Raw genomic sequence first — 20,347 nt, 5'->3', positions numbered from 1 at the left:
TGGACGGTACATTTGAACACCAAAAGAATATCTGCAACAGACCGACAGACATCAAAAATCTTAATGATACTGGAAATAAAAATCTCATTGGTCACTGAACCAACTCATTATCTGAAAACATACAAATAAAGAGAAATCGTCAGGCATTTATTCTTCTCTTCCTACAAGAACTGTACCTCAGGGTAAATGGTAATAAGGGAAAGTTCTTTAAGAATTTTACCTAATAAATGAAAAAAATAAATTTAAAATTCATTTTGTAACTACCAATAAAATAATGATCGAGGCAAAGACTATCAAAAGCTATTAAAACATTTGGTAATACTTGTGCCTACCGATCAATGTTAATATCATTAGAGAGAACCCAGACATGTGCCTCCTAAAGCGATGCAACAGGAAGGACCACAATACCACTTATAAAATGCTCATTCCCCTACCTCTAAAAACAATCAGACTTGAATCTGATCAGGCTTCTTGATTTAACTATCAGTTTTATGGAAATATATGGAACAGGAGAACTTGTTAAACCACACCATGGGGATAAAAATCAGCAAAATCCAGATTATGGAAAACTCTCAGGAAAAATGATTGATTTCTTCAATTAATAAATTACAAAGAAAAGGGAAAAGAGGGAAGTTAAAAAAAAGTAACCATATCAACCAATGTGTAGACTTCGTTTGGATCATAACCCAAAAACAAATTTTTTTTTTATGACATGATCAAGGAAATCTGGATACTAGAGATTTTATTATATCAAGAAATTATTGTTAAAAATTCTAGGTGTGATAGTGGTATTGTGAGTTGTGATCTTTTTTTTAGAGATACATACTGAAGTATTTACAGCTGAAATTATACGGTATCTGGGATCGGCTTCAAAACATTATAGGTCAAAAAAAAAAAAATTACAGGTCAGGGGTGTGTGGAGGGAAATAGCAGGTACAGATGAAACAAGACTGATCATGTATTGCTTATCCCTGAAGCTGGATAATGGGCACATGGGGGTTCATTTTACTATTCTCTCTACTTATGTATGTTTGGAATTTTCCATAATAAAAAATGTTAATTATCCTTTCATCTAGATGACCAACTCAGAATAACCATTCTAATCAGTAGAATTTTAAGAAGTCCCATATTCCAAATATTAAGGAGTTCCTTTCCCTTCCCACAGCATGAGCCAGCCATACACAATCACCCTACTCCCTACCTTTGGAACCATCTCTATACTTATAAACATGGGGTCAAGCCGCCAAGTTACTACTACTAAGACTCTTCCCCTCTACCACCAGCTGCCCCTATAAGAATAACCAGAGATAGATACATCAGCTCTAAAACAGCCTGTCTCTAGTCCCCAACAGCAGCACACACTGAATGCCCCTGTCCCTCAGGAGCTGCTACAGAAGCCCTAGTCAGAATCACAACCACAGTCTGTATATTACCACTTCCAATAACATTTACCTTTTTTAAAAGAAAATGCCTTAATTTCTTAGCACTAATAATATCCAAATTAAATATCACAAACAAAAATTCAAAGGAATCATGTAGTTTCCTGGAGTATCTATATTCAGATAGTTTACTTTTACATCTCTCATGCTCTACAGAATTCCAGTGAATTTACATGAAATTTCTGAGACGTGTTGTACAGCTCCCCTTTAACTACTTACAGCTTGAAGAGATATAGGATGCTAAGAAGCAAAGGAGAAAATAGGGAAGTCATAAGTTCCCAAAAGATTCAGAGGATACCTGGAGAAAATTAAGAATGAAAAACAGAAGCATGGAATATTCGTTTTGCCTAAAGATAGCTCATTAGTAACCAAGAGAAATACCCCACTTATCTCAGATAATAACATCTTCCTTGGAAGAACAGTAATCTTTCCAATACAGTAAAACTTCAGCAAATTGTGTGATGAGTACTAAAAGGGAAAAACAACTATCAATGGATGATAGTTTTGATACAGGGGTCAGTCAGGTGAAGAGACAGGTGGCTTTTCCTTCTCTCACCTTCAAATTCTGAAATGGTGAATTTGGATCATGTTTTCAACCAACATTTTATTTTATTTTATTTTCTGTATTAAAACTATTTCTATTTTTAATAATACTATATTATATTTAACTGTTATGCAAACAGAAAAGTTGGAATGGTTATAAAAAATTACTTAACGTAACAAATAAGAAAGAAAATAAAGAAAAATTCAAGCCTGCTATTTCCTGTCATTGATTGAGACATTAAATGGGTATTAGAGCCAGAAAATAATGACAGACGCTCTCATATCCTACCATTAGGGCTGCAGAGTTAAGGAATACTGATCACATTCCTATCTATGTAACCTCTTCTTTGCTAACACAGTTATAGAGAACACACTAAATAAACATGACTAAAGCAATTATGAAGAACACTGTGCTTTCCTATTTGAGCGCTTGCATTCACTACTAGTTCATAAACTAGGATATTTCCAAGTCCCAGTCTATCTTAAGCTATATATCATTCAAGTAAAATTCAATGAAAACTAATACTAAGTACTGTTCTATATTGCTCCTATGCTCCCTTTGATAGACTACCACAATGGGTATAAATTCTGTATAAATGCTTCCCTCTGATCCCCATCTTAAGACTTACCAACACTAAAAAGAAAATTTCTGACAGTGTGCTATTTGCCTTTCTACAGCAGGATTACAAAGATATGGAAGACAGCTAAGCTGATTTAAGCTAACATGGAACTGAGGTTTCCACATTTCCTTTCCTCTGCTATTAAGCAGCAACTGTCCTTCAGTTCAGCCTTAGTTCCTCTCAATACCTCCCATCATCCATCTATACAGAAAATTTAGGAGACTGAAGAAAAGGCAAATGGCATGTCCTTGAAATCATCCTCTTCACCATACCTCTTATCACTGGGTAACTTACTTTGAAGAGGTTATATAATTAATGTTTCTTCTGAAGAACCTATAGTAAAATAATTTGAAATTCCTCATTTAAAAATTTTATTAAACGTATTTGTATATGCCTTTGAAATTTGTTCTGACAAGATTTAACCTACATTTTGTGAATGTTAATTGCCTAGGTGGCTAGGTACTATGCATTTGAAAAAAAAATCTTGGAGTAAGCATATTAATATAAGAAAACTGAGTAACCCACTATCTTGAGTAACCCACTATCTTGACATTCTCAAACTGGGGGAGGGGGAGTGGTAAGCTCTGATATAACAGTAGGAACCTTCACACCCAAAGCAGAAAAACACACCCACAGAGTTTTCTTCAAAATTCCCATACCGCACAGGGACAGAATTACATGGTGAATCACCACTCACCTTGTGCTACTGTTGACATGACCACAGACGGTGTGGAAGATACCACAGCTGTTACTGCAACTGTATTAGGAATAGGTGATGGTGTAGAACTGCTGCTGCCACTGCTGCTACTACTGACCAGAGAGGACTGTGAAGCAGTTATAACCACTGGTGGCTTCTGGGTTGTGGAAGCAATGACTGATGTTGGTACAAGCTTAGTGACTGCTGCATAGTTATGGGATTTGGAGAGAATGTTGGGCACGAAGGTTGAACTTGGTGATGTGGTCACTATAATAACCTAAGGAAGGAAAAATAAGTTATTTTCATGTACCTACCATACTACTAATGTATCTAAACTCACAGTTAAGTCATATACAATGCAAAAATAGCTTATGAAACATGAAGAAACAATTCAACAAAGAGAAATGTACAGCTAAAAATATATGAAAGCTTTCCTTTACTAGTAATCATCAAAATGTATTTAAAAGAAACAATTTTTACCAACCAAATATTTTAAAAGACAACATTCAATGCAGTACAAGATACAGCAAAGTAAGCATTTCAATATACTGCTTAGGGAGTGTAAATTGGAACAATCTTTCTAGAAAGCAATTTCGACAATCATTCATTTATAAATATTTGTTGAGCATCTACTATGTGCCAGGCATGGTTCTAGATGCTGGGGAAAGTGGAACGAACAAAACAGATGAAGTTCATACTTTCGTGGAGCTACGTTCTAGTAGGGGGAGAGAAACAATAAACAAATAAAAAAGTACGTAGGTAAAGATAAACAGAAGAGACAATAAAGCAGGGTAGGAAATAAAGGATAATAGGAATGATTATTTGAATCGTTTTTTATAAAGTAACATGAATGATTTTTTATAAAGTATTCAATGAGGATCTCTCTGATAAGGTGACATTTGAGTACAAACTATAAGTAGGGGTGTGAACTATGTTGCTACCTAGAGGAAGAGCATCCAATAGCACAGGGAGCAGCAGTAAATACAAAGGACATGAGGCAGAAGCAAGCTTGGTATGTTCAAGAAATTTCAAGGACCTAATGAACAGGATTGGAATTTATAAGGTAAAGAGTAGAAGGAAGCAGATTCAGAGAGGTAATGGAAGACTAGATGATTTAAGATCATGTTGATAGTATATACCCTTGATAAGATACAATGAAAAGGGCATTTTAACCTCTATGGTCTTCCTTCTGAAAACCCATAACCCTAGTCTAATCATAAGAAAAACATTAGACAAATTCTAATAGTGAGGCATCCTACAAAATACTATTCCTCAAAACTGTCAAGGTCATCAAACACAAGGAAAGTCTGAGAAACTTTCACAGCCAAGAGGAGCCTAAGGAGACATAACAAGTAAATGTAATGCGGTATCCTGGAACAGAAAAAGACAACAGGTAAAAACTAAAGATATCTGAATAAACCATGGACTTTAGTTAATATTAACGCATCAATATTGGTTCATTAATTGTAACAAATGTATCATACTAATATAAAATGTTAAGAATACGGGAAATTGAGTGCAGAGTATAAGAGAACTCTCTGTACTATTTTTTCAACTTTTCTGTAAATCTAAAACTGTTCTAAAAAATAAAATATTTTTTAAAAAGCATTACTCTATCTGCTAGGTGAAAAGTACAGTAGGGCAGAGACAGTAGAAACAGGGAGACAAATCAGGAGGCTCCTACAATAAACCAAGAAGAGATGACACTGACCAAAGTGTTTGTGGTAGAAGTGGTGAAAACTGAACAGATTCTGAATATATTTAAAGGTAAAACCAACAAGATTTGCTCTTAGGTTGATATAGAGAATGGAGAAAAAAAGAGGCAAGAAAGACACTTCAAGGTTAGCAAGTACGGCTAGAAACCTGTAGATGATATAAGAACACAACATTTCAGACAGAGAGAACAGGATGGAGCAAAGGACCTAACGTGGGAATTAGCTTGATGTATTTAAAAACAGAAAGAAAGCCTGTGTCGCAAAAGCGTATAGGGCAAGCAGGGGTTGGAAAAGCAAGCAGAAGCTGGATCAAATTTGTTAAGCCAGAGTAAAGAATTAAAACTTTATATTAAGTATAATGGGAAGCCATGGGAGGATTTTTTTAAGTAGGGAAACAACAAAATTTGATTTATATTTTAAAAGATCATTCTAGCTGCTATGTGGTAAGAGGCAAGAGTAGAAGCAATGAGACTAGTAAAGAAGCAATTACAGTAGACCAGGCAAGAAATGATAGAGCTGCTTGGACTGGGGTGTTAGTAGTGGAAATAAAGACAAGTGATCAGATTCAGATTATTTGAAGGGGTAGTTAATAGGACTTGATGTATGGAAATGGTAGGGTTAAGGAAAAGAACATAAACAAGATTAATTCCTACACCTAACATGCATTGGGGCTTATTTAAATCCCCCAAAAATCCAATAATACAGATACTATTATTATCCCCATTTTATAGCTGAGAACACAAAAATCATTTACGAATCTGTAGTATCACAGTTCTGGGTGAGTATAATGGTGGCACAGTGATACCCAAAACAGAGCAGAGTATCTTTTTTCAAACTCTTTCATCAAAATTACTTGTACCACCTAGGACAGAAAATTGTTTTGAAAAATCCAAAGAATTTAAGGGAGAAACTCTTTTTCATTTTTATATCAGTTCTAAAGAAGGCCTGAAGTTAAAATAGTCAGTCAAAATTTACCAAGTATGTCTATACTCATACCTACATCTCAAAGAAACTTTAACTATATCATTGTTTTTATATATTTTTGGCATTACAGAGAATTATAAGATATAAGTACATGGCCATTACTTTAAGGAGTTTGTTAATTATTTGAGGAGTCAAGAGAGATAAACAAGTCTTGACTGGCAAATACCTTTATAGAGTTGACCAGCATACTTCTACATAGACTTAATCAGCAAACACCTATGTAGCATTATTACAAAAACAACCATCAGCCATCATATAAACTGAGAAGAAGTACATCAATATGGTAAGAAGACCAGAAGTTTAAGAGTCAAATGAACCTGAGCTTAATCCTGCCTCTGCCACTGACAAATGGCAGGCCCCTGAACATGTTAAAATCTCTGGGCTCCAATTTCCATCTATAAAATAGGGATAATAATACCTACCTTGCAAATCATTACAAGGATTAAACAAGATAATGATGTGAAGCATCTAACATAGTGCTAGGCACATAGCAGGTGGTCAATATTTGGCAGTCAACAAATGGTACTTATTAGTAGCTTATTATTACTACTTACTAAATGTTAAAAAGATATCAGTAAAGGCATTATAGATCAAATCAATCTGGAAATATATTTTAATGTACTCTTTTTGTTTCATTAAAAAATTTTATATATCTTTTTCCCAAATTCTGATACCCCTGAGAATCCAAAGAACTCATAGCTACTACCACAGTCAAACCAATTAGAGTAGTAATGGTAATTAGGTTTCACATTTGCCAATTCCAAACTAATAGTAATAGCTTCCCGGAGCACAGTGTTTATAAGGACTCTGCAGCACAGATGAGGACTCACCAAGGCTTGGCAGGAAAGTATGCCACAGTTAATTAGCAATGTCTGTCATGGGCAAGGGAAGAGGAAGCATTCACACTTGTGTCAAATATCTGCAAGTTTAGAACTAGAGTATGCATGTAGGCTTCTAACATTAAGACAACAAAATTTTAGCAAAATAAATCTGGAGTCTTTAAGAGCATGTTTTAGGTTATAGATACAAATGATTGAGCATGTTTTAGGTTATAGACACAAATGATACAACATATTTTGAGTTTTCAATCTGCAAGTTCATTTCTGATCTGAAAAGGGGTTATCCAAAATTAGAGATCCACCTTGAAGAAAATTACTTGCACTTTAAAGTTATTTATTACGACAGGGGAAATAAAGGGATTTTGAAACCAAGTGAACCCAACAGTGTTTATTCAGGCCATAATTCAAATTACTGACCTTCTAGCACTCACAAAAACTCCTTAAGAGTGCTGGGACTTGCACCCTAAGGATAAAATGAAAAATATCAATCAAGCACGTGAAAGCATAAAGCTATATTCTGTTGCTTTGTTTATATAAGTGCTGTACCAATGTTATACTCAAAATGAAGGCACCACATTAACATAGGTGGAAATTTGTCTACCCTGAAAATCGATGACCTATCTGAATTTGAATCAAGTCCACAAATTCATAACTATACTTAATGTAAAATTTCACTTTACCTAAAATAATTCCTAAGTTGACTTACACAGGATTTGTGAGAAATCCAAGGTGAATGCAACAATGGCAACAGCCTCACAGAGATTTCAAAAAAATCCAATTACCAAGCAAGAGGAAAACAAAATCCCAAAGAATATCTATTAGTCCTATCTATACTCAGCTTGTCCAAGAAATATAACACTAATGGCACTGAGTCCACGTGAAATAAAAGAGTACAGTTTTGCATCTGGAACATAGTAGATACTCAATAAATATTTGTGGAATGAATGAGTCTTATTTTTAATTTAGTTTGTTTTAAATGTTTACTTTTTAACACAGTAGGACAAATCTAAGGTTCTGAGCCTGGAATATCAGGGTATGGCTCATATACGACTTTGAAGATAAATATGCCCTCTTATAAGCATCACAAGTAACTACCTCAACTATCCATTCTCAATTGACAATTCAGAAGAGAAAAAAGAAAACAGAGATATGGTTAAGTCAGTGAATCAAAAAAAATTTCACCAACTTCATTTATAGGTGAACCCCCCATCTATTACAAGTATTTTTATATAGGTCTACCAAAGAAGGTTGGAAAGTTAATAATGGTAGGTGACATTTACTAAACACTCATCATATGTACTATATACTAAGCACTTTCCATGAATCATCTGATTTAATTATCCTGATAACTCTAGGAAGTAAGTACTATTATTATCTTTGTTTTATAAGGAAACGGAGGCTCAAGTGAGGTGGCAGAGCCAGTATTGGAACCAGATCTATTTATTCATTTACTCATTCATTCATTCAACAAATATTAATTAACACCTACTACATGCCAGGCACTGTTCTAAACACTAGGGGATACAGTGATGAATAAGACAGTCTCTACCCTCAGCAACTTATACTCTATAGGAGAAATAGGAAATAAACAAATATGTGATATAATGTCAACTAGTTATAAGTGTAATGAATAAAAATAAAACACAGTAAGGGAATAGAAGGACATGGATGGGAGGTGGGTGCTCTTTTAGCTATAACTTTGCTACACTATTTCTCAAAAAACAAATTAAAAGAGTAGATAAGAAGGGGGGAGGAGAGAAAAATTACTGATAAAATAAGACCCAGCCAAGAAGGTAGTAAAAAAAATTACAGTAAGTAGATTTAAAAACTCACAGAGTATAGCAGGCTGATGACATCATTATAGGGCTAGCCCAGAAAGCAGTAACTATATTATAATATAATATGAAAAATGATATTCAGAAAGATTACCTTGGAGTCATCAAATACAAATGCAAAAATTATGTTCAGTAAAGTCATCAAAAATAGTCAATTTCTACATATTAAGGGGTAAGCTTCAGTTAACTGATGAATTCACTATTTGGAACAGCTCCTTCTCAACAGTGCAAATAAATAAACACTGCTTTCCATAAAATACCTGCAAGGAAAGGGAGCTAACATTTTTGAGTATATACCTTATGCTGCACTTTAAAATACCCAAGCTCATTTAATCCCCACAATAACCTTATAAAATTGGCATTATTCTCATCTTACAGATGGGTAAACAGATTTACAAAGACTAATTTATCTCTGGTCATACTGGAAGAGCTGGGGTTCTAACCCAGGCCTCTTTGACTACCAAAATTCTTGCTTGATTTTAACACCACACCATCATACCTCATCCTAAGACTGAAAATAGAATTATATTCCACGGATCAGCTCATTACCACTTTCAGTTTATTAAGAAAATGATAATTGTTTTTATTATATAATGACATCTTCCAGGAAACTCAAGGAGGTTCATTAAATGAAAGTTATTGTGGATCTGAAGATTCAAAGGTAGGAAAGACCACGCATTGAACACAAAATTTATCTCCACTCCTTCCCCAAAATCTCTCTAAAACAGTATGAAGGGATATTTTAAAAGGAAGAAAGGCACATAAACCCATAAGGTCAAAATGGAAAAGAGACAACAGCTATAAAGTTTTGGAAACTGGAAAACAGACAGATAAGTAGTAACCGATCAAGCACACCCAAGAAAGTGGAAACCTAAGACAGCAAACAAAAACAAAAAACATGACAACTTGCATCAGAGAACCCCAGAAAGACTCAGGAATTGAGAGCACCAGATATTTTGAAGTGGGAGTAAAAGAGAGACTAGAGAGAGAAAAATTAGTTGAAAATCTGTTTAAGCAGCATTTAGATCCCTAGCTATCTTCCCCCATCCTAAAGGAAGACTAGGCATTTATTCTCTGAGGGAGAGACTGAATCCAAGGGAACCTGATGACACCAGGCTGAGGCAGGTGGGTGCTATGCTAAAAACAGAAGGGTTAAGTAAAGTCTATATTATATACTGAATGATGAGACTATCCAGCTCTCTCCCTCCATTTACTCCCAAAATACTGGCAGAAAGGCTTATTACTGCAGGCAGGAGACTAGAAGATTCTTTTCTAAGGAAATCTAATCAGTCCATGAAAAAGCCCTAATGAAAGTGACAACTGGTGGAGGTAAAGGGGTAGTGGGTGTTTCTCAACAAAACAGCCCAGTTAGTTCAACCTACAATGAAAGCCACCAGCCAACATGTGCCACCCTATACACAGAGCTTTCTGTTAGCTTTTTAGTGCCCACTTGCATACATAGACAGACAGCCAGCATTTAAGGAGACTCTGAAATGAAAGACAGAGATCAAAACAAATAGATAAAGGGAACTTACAGGTAAGAGAGAAAACATGAAAGAAGAAAACATGAAAAAAATTATCATGAATATCATCAGATAAGAGAATATAGTGATTTTATGAAGAGCAGGACACTATTTTTTTTTAAAAAAAGGAACTTTCAGAGAACAAGAGTTATTAGAAATGTAAAGCATGATAGCAAAAATGAGAAGTTCCATAGAAATAGTAAAGCACAAAGTAAAAGGACAAAGAAAATAATACTTATAGAACATCTACTATGTGCTAGGCTCTATTCTAACAGTTTTATATTTATTATTTCATTTTTTTACACCCAAAACCTTATAAAATAGATATATTGTTTTCCCTATTTTACAAATGAGAAAACTTAGGTCTGGAGTTTAGTCTTCCCAGAGTCACATAGCTAGTAAGTGGCAAAAATTGGGATTTGAATTCAGGAAGTCTAGTTCCAAAATCCAGACTTGTAACCACTATACTATAGTAGAAAGAAAAAGCAAACAGGAAATGGGAGTGAGAAAAGATAAGAACATTAAAGGATCAATCTAGGCAGTTCAATGTCTTGAAAAATAACTGATCCAAAAAGAGAGAATAGAGAAAAATCAAAGAAATAATTCAATAAATTTCCCAAAATCAAAGGACATGAGTGTCTAAAATGAAAAGGGCCATTGATTGTGCAACCCAATGGATAAAATAAAGACCCACACCAAGGAAAACTACTTTGAAATTTCAGAACTCTGCAAGTTATTAAAAGTTTTCAAAGAGAAAAAGATCTGAAATTAGAATGGCACTGGGCTTCTCAAAAGCAATACTGGAAGCCAACAGCCAATGGAGCAATACCTTCAAAATTCTCACTGAAAATGACCTCCAGCCTAGAATACTTTAACTAGCTAAACCATCAGGGAAGTGGGAGGGTGGAATAAAGAAATTTTTAGTCCACCATGCAAGGTCTCAAAAAATTTACTTTCCATCCACCTATACACCAAGAAGCTACTGGAGGATATGTTCCAGCAAATGAGTAAATAAATCAAGAAAGAGGAAGATCACAATGATGGTGAAGGGAGATGCCCAGAAATACAGGTGTGCAACAAGCCTAGGGTGTCATCAGCATCCAGATTAGTGCGGGAAGTTAGAGGGTTCTAAGAACATAAAATTGACAGAAGATGATTTGAACATACTGAGAGAAGAGTTCAGGAATGAAATAATGATAGCATACAAAGAATAAAAAAAAGACAACAATAATTATTCACTTAATCATATCCTTCCTTTCTTCTATGAAACACCTAACTGACAACTTTGTTACTCTGGCAAAGTAAAAACTGAGTTCCTAAAGGTAAAGTTATCCAAATACAGGTTAAAAAAATCTTTTATATTTTAATTTTTTTCCAAATGGCATCACAATAAAACTGACCAAAAGTCTTAAAAGTGGGAGATCTGCTATCTGTGTTATATTAGGCAAGTCATTTGGCATCTCTGAGCCTCATCTACAAAAAGTGAAATAATAATACCTATCCGAAAGCTTTATGTGCAGAATTAAAGAGATGTGAACATTCCCAGCATAATGCCAAGCACATAGTAAGCACTCAGTGCATGTCTGTTAAATGTGAATCATAATGACTGAAAAAGATGAAAATAGCAATTGGCAGACAGAGACTCCCTCCACCACATACCTTCTGTGTTGTTGTGTTTGTCGTCTGTGTTGATGGTTTGGTGAAGGTTATTTTCACAGGAGACATGTGGGGTGGTAAGGAGTTGGCAATGCTCTGCATGATGTTGCTCATCTTGGGACTGCCACTCACAGGCACAGTGATCGTCTTTGAGACCGGAACAACGGCCTTTGGAACTTCCTTTAGGACAACAGGGGAGGAGCTAGACGAGTTTGTTCGCCTTCGTTTTCTGGGTTTTTCATCTTCATCTGAGCAGCTAACACCTGAAAGGCAATGACAATATTGCTATATTTATAGCAATTTAACTTTGCATTTTATACTTTATCTTAAAATCTTTGTCATCAGTCATCTTGGACCTCTTCCTTTGCCTCAAGCCCCAATCAGAGAGTAAGTCCTATCAATCTTCCCTCAGAGAAGTTGTCTCTGAATGCCTTCCCTCCTTTCTTTAATCCTACAGCCATGTCAGGCCTTCTTATCTCCAGTCTGTATTTTAGCAACAACCTCCTAAAAGGTGTCCATGCTTCCAACTGCTCCACTTCTATTCTATCCTCCATCCTACTACCAGTTATAAAATCTCACATCGAATCATGCCAACGCCCTGCCTCAAATCCTTTAGTAGTTTTTATCTCCCTACAAGATGAGGCACAAAATCATTACTATATCGTTCACGGTCCTATATATCTCCAAGAACACGATACCCTGTTCCACCTAACCCTGCACACCCCTATAATCCTGGCACACTGAACTACTCACCATTCCCCAAAGCCACCTTACCACGTTCTATCCATCTAGAGTCTCTATACACTATTGTTCTTTGGGGAATACCACCTACCATCAGTGACCTCTTCATCATTCTGCAATTATCATCCTGCAAGCCAAGTCCTCAGTGAAGCTTTCTCTTACTCCTCTAAGGAAAGCTAATCCATGTCTCCTCTGAGCTTACAGAGCACTCTGGACGTCCCCTTCTGTATCACTTACTCCATGGCAATGTGGCTGTCACTGTGCACGTCTCCCATTATTAAGGGACTCCCAGAGGGCAATGACTAATTCTTATTGGTTTATTTTCCTGGTATAGTGCCTTGTGCATATGAAGTTAGGTGAATGAATAATTATATCCCAAACTAATGTTGCCTGTGTCACTTCTGAGAATAAAGCAATAAACCTCCTGTTCAAACTACATATTATGTGAAATGGTTTCTTCACGTTTGGGATTCATTTTCAATGTTTTAAAAAAAGAGCAAAAAATAGATCTCTATAGTTATTTTAAAAGACCACCTTGGCTAAATCCACAGAAATCAGATATAAACTTAACAGTCCCAGATTCTTAGTTTTTTCTTTATGCACTAAAGCCTCAACTGTTTTTGTAGACTTTTAAAAAGAATCAAGTGAGAAACATAAAACCTTGCAATATACATAGGAAATCTCTACAGAGCAGACATTAAAAAAGTATACAGCATGACTCATAAAATTGGTCATAAAATATAACTCCTTACACCTTCAATTTTTAGACTCTAATTTAAACAAGGCTGACAATGACCTAAAATCATTCCTGTCTAAAACAGCAAATTCCACCCCTAAAAGTTACAAAGAAATCAAGTTTATAACTATATTGAGAAAAATGAAAATCAAAGTTACAGTCAACTAGAATATAAAAGATGGACTCTCTAGAATGCTTCACTGAGTCTAACAGTTAGATGATATATAAATAATTTTTAAAACACCACAAAGATTATAATTACAGGAGTAAACACTGAATAAATCACACAAGCACATTCCTTCAATTTCTAGTCACGTTTCTATTCCATGACAATCAAAACAAGTGAATACTTGAAGGATAGCACTGTTCAAGGCAGATTTCCCACAAAGAATAAGAAAGAAGTAATTTCTCAACCCCCAGAACTGATTAAAAAGCAGTATATACCTAGTCATATGTATAGGAAGGAATTCTTTAGAAACTTCAAAAACTAACCACTGCTAATAGCCAGTGGACTGATGATTTAATCCAGGAAGGCAGATCTAATCAGAGCCTATGCTGCAGCATTTAGCCAAGAAGGCCCTGATAACACTGAGAATATCACTTACTTTTGACATAAACAGTACTTCCACTTGGCAAGACAACTACATTGGAGGCAGGACTGGCAGGTCTTGGAGACTTAACCGTTGCTACGCTGCCACTTGGAACAGGGGTAGAGGTTGGGGTTGACGTGGTACTTGTGTAGGAATAGCAAACCACTACTGAAGGAACGATAAAAAAGTCTGCTGTTAACTTTCACCAAAACTGTCCACACATACAGAAAAATTATTTTTTCACTGCAGGCCAATTTTAACATTTTCATATGATCAGCAGTTAGAGGCCAATACTAGGTATTAGGTTCACAGGTTAAAAGGTATTAATTAATAACCTTTCCTGAAAATCATCACTTAACTGGGTTTTCCCCAAGTATTTAACAGCTGTCTACAGGTAACACTGCCAATGGAGAAGAGCACAATTACAAAGAAATCAAGTTTAAAACTATAGTGGGAAAAACGAAAAAAATTTTTCATTCATGGCAGGAGTTGGGCAAGAGGCACATTACTTGTATTCCCTTTTAATACTAAAAGCAGCACCACTGACAGAGTGATGGATAATTTTTCCCTAACCATAGCAATTTCCAACTTGGCTACTGAGGGGAACCAAGGCAAGGTTCCTTTATTATAAACCAACTCACTAGTCACTTGCCATCCAAGCAGTGCAAGAATAACTAAAGTAATGACAACGTCATATTTCAACTTCTTGAATAACCACCACAAGAAGCAAGAATAGCTCATAGGCCCCATTTACTGAGTACCACACATTATGCTAAATCCTTACATATATTATCACCAATTCTCACAACACCACATCCTCATTTTAAAGATGAGGAACCCGAGGCTCAGAGAAACTAAAGAAAGACTTGCTGGAGGTGACACAGCTAGGAAATGGCAAACTAGGATTCAAACATAGATTTGACCATTGGAAATCCTTTCCACTTTACCGAAGAGTTGGTGGACAGAAACGGTAAAAGTGGAAAAAGAAGATACCCCTCCTACAACAAAGAAAACAGGAACTCAATGGAGGCCAAGTTTATACGCTGCTAACTGTCTCTCTCTAAATATAGTTTCCTTCAGCCTAAAACAGAGTCTGGCATGCATGGAAAGAGTGTCTCACTCTGCTCCACAGCCCATTGCTAGTCAAGAAAAGGCAATTCTCCAAAGTAATCTGACAACTGCATTATTTTCAGGGTCATTTTCATGCAATACCTAACTAAGCCATTAGAGTTAACCTAAATATGTGCTCTCAAATTTAATATTACTCTTGGTGACCTCAGGAGAATTCAAGGATTTTTAAAGTGTGTGTCAATTATTAGATTAAGTAACAAGAAGAAAGCCTTCTTCTGCCAGGTAATCCCTAACGGATTCAGCACATTGACTGGAACAGAGAAGCAGCATATACCATTGATTCCAGAAGACAAAAACAGAGCTTTATTTTCTAAAGTATCAGTTCGGCATCTCTGTCCAGCAGCTAAATGACTTCTATCATCTTATTTATTTTCCATGTCACCCATTAAGGCCTTTTATTCACTTCTAACAAGATACACTGATATCAAAAATTCATTCCAAGGAGGCTTTTTGCGACTTTGTGATTAATATAATTCACACTTTGAACAAAAGGGAGATTTAATTTTGGCTGAGACCAAAGTCTTGGCAGTTTCTAGTTTCAGAATAAGAGCTGCTCACTATGTTCTGCAACCTTTAAACACTGGGATAAAAACAGATGAAAAATAAGACAACTTTTCTTGAAGAATCTGAGAAAAGTCATCTCTACACACAGAAATATTTTCCTACTCACCTTCCTTGCTTCCTGTTTCCGCAGGCACTGGAAGAGATGCATTGTGCTGCACAGCTGCATTGGCAACAGCGTTAGCTGTTACAGTGAAGGCGGTTTGGGGAACCAGCCGGGGCATCAGCGGTACCAATCGACGACCTTCAATGGACCATTCTGAAGAGCTATTAGGTCCAGACATACTAAACAAAAAAGAAAACACTGCTACAAGGGTTCTCAATCACTAAAAATGAATCAAATATATTCTCTTAAACAAATATAACTTTTTAAATTATAAAAAGTACCCTGAGTGAATAGGAGAGGCTTTATTTTAATTACGTAAGCAAGATCAAAATTATGAATAACCAGAATTCAAGGAATTTCACACACACACACTTTATTCTATAATCTGAATCTTCTAATGAACATAACTGAAACTCTGAAAAATTTTCCTATGCCTTCTAAATAAACATTGACATTATTTTCATTAGTTTAAATCCAGTATTGCTAACGAAAACTAGTATTTCTCCTAACTTTTAGAACTTAACTTTGTAATTAAACTAAAAAGGTAAAAAGTATTCATAATTTTAAAAATCAGATTTTCCTTAATAATTAAGGATGGAATTCACTGAACCTTTGCAAAATTATCTAACTGCCTGCATGGCCAGAGGTTCTAAGGCTTTCAAACAAGGGAAACTGAGGCAGTAAACGAGGGAGACTAGGTACTGAGGGATAGAAGAGGGCTGTATATATCACTGCATGTGTCACTGACAATGTGTTATATTATTATCCTTCCTATTAAAAAATAGACTAGATCTGAGGACACTGGAAGAAACCTGCCAGTACTTTTTTTTTTTTTCCATTCATCTCTGTAAGAAGTGTTTGAGGCTACTGAAATCTATCCCTAAGCAGACACTGTTCTCAGTTTTTCTACTCTAAACTTCTTGAGCAAATTTTATCCCAGGAATCCAAACAGAGGTTAAAATATGAAAAGACAGGTGTCTTCACTTGGCTCTACAAAAAGTAGTCGTGTCACCTCTCCTGACTAATGATTAGTGTCAAAGTTTAAAATTCACTCAGAATCAATCAAACACTTCACTAAGAAATATTCACTGCACCTTTTTAAAAACCAACGATCCTACAACTCAACCTAGAGTTTAACATTGTGTGTCCACTGATTCATCAGATTTTGACAGATTACACAAAGCCCTTGTTAGTGGAGAGTGGAATAATTATAATGATGATGACAATGGTAATGATGATAGTTAACATCAATTAAGCACTTACTATATATCAGGCATTGTTCTAGACATTTTATATGTATTAACTCATCTACTTCTCTCAACAATCCTATGAAATTGGTAGTATTATTATCTCCATTTTATAGATGGGGAAACTGAGTCACTGAGAAGTTAAATAACTTGCCTAAGGTCAGACAGCTACTAAACATCTCTTTCAACAAGCATACATCATGCTACTGAAATTATTTACCACATCAAAAGTAGAAAGTATAAAATTTTTCAAGTGTGTTTTATGTCTAACTTTTGCCTCTGATTTATACTAAGTGGGCACTGCTGTCTAATTACTACCAACTTTCACTGAATGGAAAAAATAAATTACAACTTGGGAAGGATTTACATTCAGTTCAGAAAGGAATTTCCAGGAGTTGAGGAACCCAATTAGTTTATTGTAGGAAATCTGCAAATTCCCTTCTGATTTAACACAGTCCTAAGACAAGAGAAAGAGGAGTTCCTAAGACCCCGATAACCCTCACAAATTTTTTATCACTTAATCTCCAAGTTGATGCTAGTTCTGAAATAGAGAACAGTACAAACAAGAGAGAACGGGCTTTAGCTAATTGCCAAAGGAAAAAATTCTAAAAGCTATTCAGCGTTTTCTTGGCTTATTCCTATTTTGCTATCGTTTTATTAGAATATCGCTAAGAAATCTGCTTGGTGAGAGTTTACCACACAAATAAAGCAATGTCTACACTTACCTGGTGCATTGTTTAAATGGTGGCAGAAATTATGGAAGATTAATCATTTGAAACACATGAACATATGCCATGGAAAAAACAATTTGCAGTGCAAAAGACACAACTGCAACTTTCAGAAAGATCTATAAATCTTCCAAATTTCTACTCATGCAAACATGCTCAAGCTTTTTTTAAGTGAGTGAAAAATTAAACATCATGTTAGAATTAGATTTAAAAAATTCCTATTTGCTTAGTAACGAGGGTGTAAATATGCATTAGTTGCACAAATCATCTAAACCGATTTTTACAGATTTTTGTAAACATCTCACTCCAGGGCTTCCCTGGGATACCTAAGTTTCAATGTAAGAATGCCTCTCTATTTACACTAAGTATGGCAAGGGAGGGTGGAAACCTTGCTCCAGTCCCTTTTCTCAGAAATCTGACATAATACTACTGAAACTATCTTGGCTTTCACATCCCTTGCTGTGCAGGGCACCAGCATGAAATCCTCATCCTCACATAGAAACTCACCAAGTATCCTAACAACGTTTGGCTTATGGGGAAGGGGTTAAGAGAATTGTAATTCCAGATAACCACTTTTCTGTGAACTCTAGAGACAACGCTGGCAAGAGTAGCCCAACTAAAAACTGACGCCCCTTGACATTCCAGACTTTAATACTATAATATTCTGACATATTTCAAAACTGAATTAGAGTATCAAACTTAATAAATGGTCTGGTGCCAAATAATAAGTGTTATGCTTTAAGCCACAAGCAAGGCTTTTCTTTGATCTCAGACACCCCACTCCTTTTTTTTCCACCTCCTTTGTGCTCAGTCTTCTCGGCTTTCTCTTCACCTTTCAACAACATTCCTTCTGGCCTAAGCTGCTGTTCTGAGTGGGGGAGGGGAGGGAGAGGAGAAAGGGAATGCAGTCGGGTCAGATGCATTCCTGCTTGGCTCCAGTTGCTTTTTTCAGGATCAGAGTGTGAAGCTCTCCTATAGATAACCTTAGGAACTGGGTTCCGTTGCAACTTCTGAGGGGAAGAGGGCAGAGGTGATGGAGAGGAGGGGTCTATTCCTTCCTCACCATTCCCCACTCACTGACCCTTGGGCTCAATGAGTAAATTCGACATCTGGTCAAACTAGAACCACAATATAAAATATTAAAACAGGAGTATGGAAAGACCAAAGAAGCTTAAAATTATACACTGAAGTAAACTCTTTTCAAAAAATTAAATTCATGTATTAAAGAAATCAGAAAGAGAAAAAAAGAGGAAACACAGGCAGATAAAAGCCAACTCTCAATTATCCATGCTGATAGAGAGAGGAGGGAAAGGGAGAGGTCAAACAGATTAAAGCAACCCACATATTATCCAAAAGTACTTTAGCAAAAACTTGTAAATTCTTCAACCAAACCTTTTCCAGGACAACTAACAAGTAGCAAAATGACTAATTAAAATTTTCACCTCCTCTCCCTTCCCACCCTCTGACTAGAGGTACTCCCAAGCAGCAAAATGGCTAAAGGGTGGGCAGTATTAGGAGGGGGAGGAGGGGAAGAGAAGGAAAAGCAAGGGGCACGGTTAATTTGTAAATGGAATATGTGCCCCTGAATAATTGAGAGCTTCAATTTTGAAATAAATACAAGAAAAAGCCTGAAATAATAATAACCTAGTTGCATACCTGTAACTTGGTCTTTCACCCAAATATAAGGATAAATTCATTCTTTAAAGGGGAAAAAAGGAAAAGGAGACTAAATAAATGTTATCCTTTAAGTATGAAACTGATGCATCAACTTAAAACTAATTGCCCCACAATACTGTTCCAATGCTTCTAAGGTATTGATTTTGTCTCTAAGTGCCTCTGAATGCAAGCTATTGTTGACTACTTTATTATTTAGCACGTAAATTTCCTATTAGCAGTTCTCAAATTAGAATCTGTCTCAGTTATTATTTTTAGAGTATCCCAATTCAAAAGTTTAGAGCAAATTAGAGGAGGAACACATCAATATTTGAATGTTTCAACCATGTTGGTCTGCCAACTAAATACTTAATGTCTCTAATGGAAAATTTCCAAATTTCTACAGTGCATACATACCTACCATTGAAAAACCTCAAAATTCAAATAGCTAAACTTTCAAACTATGCAGTTAAAAAGGTAGCACCTCATTTTACAAGTTAAGTAAAATGAGGAACAGGGAAGCACAACATGAAGCTAATGGATCTTCTGAGTCAGTTCGAATACTGCCAATTGGTTTAAATGCACTATTTATCACAATATGGAAATGCACTAAATTTTTTCCTTTAGTTGTATTTCACAGTAAAACATAAAAACAAAAAACAAATGAATTATACTAGAACATATTTTATGAAATGTTCCTATCATCTTGCATTAACATTTAAAGGATTTCTATTCCTTTTTATTCTTTAGGAGGCACTGTCTCCATACATACTCTATTAATGCCCTCCACCCCATCTGTCAAATAGTTATAACGATCTGAAAACAATTTGATAAAAATCTTTCATAATTTTATTCTGTTGGCTTTTTAAAGTAAATTAAGATATAGTGTATTCATATTTCTTAAAAGCATAACATATATTTTACAACCTTTTTTTCTGAATCTCAAAATACATGAAATATTAGAGTCAGTTATCAAAAAACTTATAATGCCTATTTATAAAGC

The 20,347-nt window shown here is 35.5% G+C and overlaps 1 protein-coding gene across 13 annotated transcripts in view; it reads right to left on the bottom strand.

Annotated features, from left to right (window-relative positions):
- Positions 1-20,347, bottom strand: part of EMSY (EMSY transcriptional repressor, BRCA2 interacting) — a 90,572-nt gene that overhangs the window by 60,824 nt on the left and 9,401 nt on the right. For 8 of the 13 annotated variants that reach the window (XM_014790340.2, XM_087433475.1, XM_004434020.3 and 5 more), the window contains exons 5-9: positions 19,348-19,389; positions 15,720-15,895; positions 13,934-14,086; positions 11,855-12,114; positions 3,300-3,576 (exon numbers count right to left, since the gene is read on the bottom strand). In XM_014790340.2, the coding sequence (XP_014645826.1) occupies positions 3,300-3,576; positions 11,855-12,114; positions 13,934-14,086; positions 15,720-15,895; positions 19,348-19,389 (908 nt within the window). The remainder of the gene's footprint in view (positions 1-3,299; positions 3,577-11,854; positions 12,115-13,933; positions 14,087-15,719; positions 15,896-19,347; positions 19,390-20,347) is intronic. The other 5 variants (XM_014790343.2, XM_014790345.2, XM_014790341.2 and 2 more) reach the window with 4 other exon arrangements.

The sequence above is a fragment of the Ceratotherium simum genome, chromosome 7 (genome assembly GCF_057802395.1).
Source record: "Ceratotherium simum simum isolate JZ-2026a chromosome 7, ASM5780239v1, whole genome shotgun sequence".
NCBI lineage: Eukaryota > Metazoa > Chordata > Mammalia > Perissodactyla > Rhinocerotidae > Ceratotherium > Ceratotherium simum.
This window is presented reverse-complemented; position numbering and strand designations above follow the sequence as displayed.